Source organism: Clytia hemisphaerica, unplaced genomic scaffold (genome assembly GCF_902728285.1).
Source record: "Clytia hemisphaerica strain Z4C2 unplaced genomic scaffold, Clytia hemisphaerica genome assembly, whole genome shotgun sequence".
Classification (NCBI taxonomy): Eukaryota; Metazoa; Cnidaria; class Hydrozoa; order Leptothecata; family Clytiidae; genus Clytia; species Clytia hemisphaerica.
Window position 1 is genome coordinate 760281 of NW_027104192.1, and position 6547 is coordinate 766827.

At 36.9% G+C, this 6547-nt stretch overlaps 1 protein-coding gene across 1 annotated transcript; it reads right to left on the reverse strand.

Annotated features, from left to right (window-relative positions):
- Positions 1-1702: 1702 nt before the first annotated feature.
- Positions 1703-6271, reverse strand: LOC136815098 (uncharacterized). Its single transcript, XM_067071538.1, has one exon. It carries the CDS (start codon positions 6269-6271, stop codon positions 1703-1705), a length of 4569 nt encoding a protein of 1522 aa, XP_066927639.1.
- Between the last annotated feature and the right edge of the window lie 276 nt (positions 6272-6547).

Below are 6547 nucleotides of genomic sequence, written 5' to 3' on the forward strand. Positions count from 1 at the left end.
AAACAATATGTACACTATTCAACACTTTCAACGTTATCTAAACTCAAAGTTTTCCAGTATGGAGAGAAAACTGTATTATAAATTTTAGTAATAAATTCTTTTCAACAGTGAGATTCAAACTGTTGTATGTTTTTGAGACCCAATTATTGCTACGTGCCATGATGACATTTTCATGTTATCATAGCTATAGCTGAACACCTACAGAGTTCTCTCCATACAGGTTTACATTGAAAACTTTTTGTAAAGTCACCGACTCTCTTCTGACTACTGCCTTTTTGACTCTATTGTTTCTTTCTTTGTTGTTGTTGTTCTCTTTACTTTTGTCGTTTTTGAGCCAAGAATCTAAGAAACCTGGCTCATCTTTACACCCATTGCCCGTCCAAAATTTAAATGAGGAAAAAGATCTAGGCCCCCCATTTGCCCTTCTCATTTTTTTGTATTGTTTGTAAGCATTAAATTTCTTTTTATTATTATTATCATTTTGATCTTTTTTCTTTTCATCGTTACTCGTTTTATCATTAGTTTGCTGCTTTTTAGTTTTTTTGGATTGTTTGAGCTCGGTCTTTGAAGCAAATCTTTTCTCTCTTTGCTCCTCGGCTGCAAGTTCATCTGAAAACGAATCGTTGGATTCCACCTCCATTAACTCATCCTGCAAGCTCATATTGTGTGTTTTTTTTAAGATTTTACACTAAGAAAGAAAAGTCTCTATGTTACCATCAAGTATGATAGCAGCTGATCTATCCAAAAGGAGATAAAATTATAATGACCGTTTAAATTTAGCTACCACTGTTGTTTGAGTAAAAATTTCAAAGATCTTATCACCTTTTGGATAGCCTTGGCTTTTTAGTTGACATTTTCAAATTACACTTTTACTGCTTTGAAAATGTGGAACAGGGTACACCACGTGAAGGTAAGCCATAGGATTTTGTACCCCACCCTAAAAATACTAATTACAAAAATAAAACAATTTCTTTTAGGGTACAAGGCTGTTCAGCTGCTTTTGACTTTAGACAAAAGTTGATGTACCCCTGAAACAAACAACTATCAGCATGTTCCAGGGTGGCATGGATAAACCACACCACTATGAAAACAACTATCAACATTCATAGGTAAAAACTCTGTATGTGACAGACAACTATCAACATGTCACCAGAGGGTGGAAACAACTTTCAACATCCACTATTGATGGAAACAACTATCAACATCCATCAATCATCAACTTAAAGTCATTTGCAGCTTGACAGACAGAACAGCCTTGATTTAAACTAATGATAGTGAGACAAATTCAATTACATGTTTTAACAGTTCCTTTTCAAAAGAAGAAAAATTGAGCTTAGATGATTCATAGCCTTCAAAATACTGCCGAATTAACGTTTGTTTGAGTTGATTTAGAGCCTTCATTTTCCCATGTTTAATTGTTTTAATAGTTCCTTGATTGAAATACTCAGAATTCTATCTTTGAGCTGCTGTTCCATTCATAACAGTAACATTTGAAAATGTCATGCATTGCCAAAAGGTCTTACATCTCTGTTTTAATGTAGAATAAATTAAGTTATAATTGTTGTCTTAACTTTTTAAGGTTTTATCAGTCTTATTTATAAAACATGTAATTGAAAACGCCTTTCTATGCTAAGCAGAAAATTTAACAATTGCATATAAAAAAAGCATTACGATGCCCTGAAACGATGTTGAGGCAATGTGATCAAGGGTCTTCAAAACATGTTAGACCATCATTGACAAAGCGATCAAATTCACATAATAGTTCTCTGTAGGTATTCAAATCGCTGTAATGGCCATATGTTTGAAGAGTCTCGCCACTCAAAATTTTCAATCTTTCTTCTACTTCCCTTCTTCGTGGCATCCATGGATGGTTATTGATATAATTTAGCCTATCATATGGCACTTTTTCGACCAAAGCAACATTTTCTAGCTTAGATGCCCTACTGAGGGCTGTATAAGTTATGCCAAGGTTAAGTTTCTCCATAAAAATCTCTTTATTTAACTTTATCCGAATATGAGTACATGGCTCATTAGGACCTATTGTCATACCTTGGCTTTTTGATATAGGTATACAATAACCAGGCATCAAGGGAAACCCCCTTCTAGAGCAACAGTTAGTATCACAACGTGCTTCATTGACAGGTATAGGAACCCATGTTGGGTGTTCTGGAAGCCAGCTTGGGCCTTTGTATCTTGGAAAATCTACAACAACTGCTTCTGGAAATGATGGAGGTGCTTCTCCCTCAGCATATAATATTGCAATCACTTTCCCAATTGCTCCATTATTCAATCCAAGAGGTGTTAAGCTGAGCTGATTCTTAGTCAAAAGCACACGACTTCCAACAGCAATGTGAGAGGTTGCAGGAATTTGACCCATCTGATTAACAGATTGAGTGTGATGACGTCCTTTTCCTTTGCTTGGTATAGTAGCAACAGGGATCCCCAAATCAGCTAGTTTGTTGTGGTTCTCAACATTTACCTCTTGCCACGTTTCCATAACGGTCAAACATGTGTCTGATCTAAATCCCTCTTTGGCACTTTCAGGAAGCTCACCTTCATATCTTGAATTTATTGTCTTCCAGTCATTCAAATTGAGTTTGCCCTCTCTGATTCTCAGCAACATTTCCAAAAAAGACAACTGATCTGGGCCTTGTCGCATAGTTTCATTTAACAGAATACAATGTGAAAATGTACGATAGATTCCATAACCGGCAAGCTTATCTGGGGCGTCTGAGGATAATGGCTCAACATGCAAATCATGAGAATCAACTGGACCTAGCTGCCCTAAATCTCCAAAAAAATTGACAGTTGGTATTGCACCAAAGTTGTTGAAAAAATCACATGTTGCCTCCTTAAAACGTTGGCTACACCATGCTAACATACGGTGACTATACATACCTCTTTCATCTAAATTCAAGGTCATCAATTTCATAGAATTACCTTCCAGAGTGCTACCAGTTAGTTCACGTAAGGCAGTGAGAGATATGCTATTCAATGGCTTATCAGTTAACTGCAATGTTTTGGATTCTTTTCTCTTCACTCTTGGGATGTTTGTTGTTGAGTGAACAGTTCGTCCTAAGGGTAGGAGAATAGATGCTGCTCCAGTAGGTGCTAAATTCATTACAGCATTGTTTCGATTGCAAATTCTTCGCGACAAATAGGTCAAGGCAACAATTGTAAATGTTTTACCACTTCCAGCTGTCCCCTGCACTAAGAGACGCACTTTATTTTGGTGTTCATTATTCACAACAGACATAATATTAAAAATGTTAATAGCTATTATTACTCTTTGAAGAGCATTAGCCTTCAATAAATCAATATTTGGTGGCAAATCACAATTCTGATTTCGAGCCTGTTGCTGTGCAGCTGCCACCTTTGAGATGTTTTCTAGCCAATCTGAAGCATTATCAGGCCAAGCACCTCCAAAAGATTCAATTGCATACTGATGCCAATCAAAACCTTCTCCACCATCAGGCAGATCTCTAAAAGCATTCAAATCTTCAAAATCTTGGGGTCTATTTTCAGCCAAGTATCTTAAAAATTCATGTTCGTTTCTGATTTCATTCTCAAACTCATCTTCAGATCCAGATTCGTGGTCAATAGAACTATCATCAACATCAAGGTTTTTCCTCTTTTTTGCTCTTTGACGATCCCTTTCTAGTTTTTTGTCATGCTCTAATTTTGCTTTTTTGACAAGTTCTTTCACAATCATAGGACATAGGTCACTTTCTAAAAACTCCATGAATGATTCTAAATAAGAGTCTTTTCCGTTCTTAAGGTCATTTACATTTTCCCATGTTCCCAACGAGTGAATCATTAATTGACCCTTACAATAGTCCTCTTCTAGTGGCCATATGGGAAGAGTTGGAATTCCAGTAAAAACAGGAACATGGTTTTTAGCACACTTAGGGGTGCAAACACAAATTTGAGCCCAATTATACAAAGTCATATTGGGATAACGTATTCGACGTTTTTCACTCAAAAACTTTTCTAGAGGTGTTTCTTTTGTTGCATCCCCATCAGAAAACTTTGAATTTATTGCACGAAAACCACTAAGACCTATTCTCCTGAACTGTCGAGTGCAATGAAACAAACGACCCCCACAATTCAGAAAATCAACAGCAGCTGCTGGCATATCAATCAATCCTATAATTTTCAAAATTAGTTGTTGGGCAATACTTCTTACAGATGCAACATCACTATTAACATCTAATAAATGTTTATATAGACGAATGAAATCGTCTGTAGATTTGGCACCCTTGCAGGCATACTGAGTGATGTATCTTAACAGAGCCATTAAGTCTTGATCAATGATGGCTTGCGTGTCTGAGTTGGCTAACCATGTTAACAGGCGTGTTTTGACATGAGATATCAGAAAAGAATGATCTCTGTTGCCTTCAAAACGTGGATGTTCTCCTGGTTTTATTAGTGAATGGAAAGGATGAGTTTCTTTTCCTTCTGAAGTTCTATTTTCGATATCAAACTTACCAAAATGGAAACGACAATATTCTGTTTTAGCACCATCAGACTTCTCATTTAAGCAAGTATTATTACACTTATGCAAGCCCACCTTATTTGTCAAAGCAATATTAAAATCTCTCATGGATTCTTGGCTTGAGTGGTCAGAGAGTTTTTCTGACAATGGATTATAATCTGGAGGTTCATAATCTCCATCAGGTTTGGGCCATTCAGATTTGTTGGGGATCCAGACCCTTTTGCCATTCTCGTCAATTTCTTCATGGCCACCTGCAGGGTGCATAGATACAAAATTAGGAGAGTGAAAATCTTCTGTATTTTGTAAATCAGTCTGAAGTAAACTATGAAGTTCAAATGCTGCATCAGATGTATTTACATTACCTTTTCCATCATCGGTAATCAGAGCCATTGAATTTTCTATTTTCTTTGCGTGTGATTCACTAAAAACAATAGCGTGACTATGAATCTCACCACGACCTTTTGCAAACTCATACCTAATCCACATGTCAGATGTTTGAAATAGTTCTTTCCCGACAGTTTTGTAATAATTAAGGGTCCTTCTCTCAAAGTACTTGGTGACAATATGGAGATTTGACAAAACTAATTTACGATGGTATGAAAAATCATTATTAATGCACTCAAGGACGGTCTCGACGGGTACCCCTTTAACAACAGATTCATACTTGGCAAGCAATTGCTTAAGGGGATCCCAGTGGTATTCAGCCATAGAGTTTGTGTCAAAGTAGGCTGGAAGGTCCCCATATCCAATCTTTCTAAACAAAGCAAGGTTGTCAAGTTCAATTTTCCTGTCTCGCCAATATGGATCACTATTAGCAAACTTAGCACCAACACTTATCAATTTTCTTGGTACAGAAGTATCATTATTCTCTAAATTTTCACGTAATTCTTCAACAGAAAGATGTGCGTCATGAAGTTGTTGTGCAACAATAAATGAACCTTGGTTTAAAGCCCTTTCCCTTAGGCCAAGATTTAAAAGAAAAAATCGAAGTGTTGGATGGGAGCTCACACGGTTGTCACCGCAGTGGTAGATATGATCCACCCACTCTTGATAATCAGGGGTTGTTAGTTGAGGAATGGTGATGTCTGCTGAACCATTGATAAATATTGTTGGAAAAGCCATTGCAAAAAAACCACATGTTTTCCTTTCGGGCACAAGTTCACGTTTTTCACTTGTTATTTCGGCCACCCCAACTCTTTGAAGGCGTACAAGATCTTGTACAGTCTCTTCATCATCTACAATTTTCTGTAAAAGTTTCTCAAGATTCTTATCAACATCATTAGGTTCAAGTGGTGAGACAACACCTGAATGTGTATTTTCCAAATCTGAGGATCCTGGTTGACCTTCAGATAAATTCTTATTCAAGTTGGGAACCTTTGTTTTGTATTCAAGATTTGGAACACCTGGACAAATTTGTCGGCCATCATTAGGCAAATTCTCTAATCTTACATGGTCAATTATAACATCAAAATAAAAAGGGTTGGGAAGCCATAGAAAAAACCTGCCTTTTAGAGGTGTGTTAATATGATCTGGTCCATCATAAACTTTAGAACTAGGAAAGGCAGTACCCATTCCACCATGTGGAAAACCAAAGACGAGCCCTTTCAAAGCCTGTTCAACATTATCTCGTTTGACAATAAAGTCTTTCAAAACTTCCCCATTCTCGCCTTTCTTTCGAACCAATATAATTCCTACTTCTTGGGGGAGGCTTGGCAAAGTCTTTACAATTTTCATGTCATGTGGAACTGCAATAGAATGGCCGCGTCCTTTCAGCATGCCGTATTTAAGGATGGTAATATTAGTTATTATGTTGATTTTTGAAATCATGGCCGTTTCCAGAATACTCAGATTTTTCAGGTATGGGGGAATTTCTTCAAAATGCATATTATTATGTAATGTCCCATCTCCATGACTACTACTATCATCATTCCCGTACATGGAAAAAATACCAGAAAATTTGGGGGCGGCAGGTGGATTTTTTCTTTTACGATTATTTTTTTCTTCTTGGCGACATCTAATGCACTTACCATCCTCCCCTACTGACCATGAAGC

Coding starts and splice junctions, on each gene's coding strand:
- LOC136815098 (XM_067071538.1), bottom strand. CDS start 6,271: ATGCTGAAAGGACGCGGCCATTCTATTGCAGTTCCACATGACATGAAA.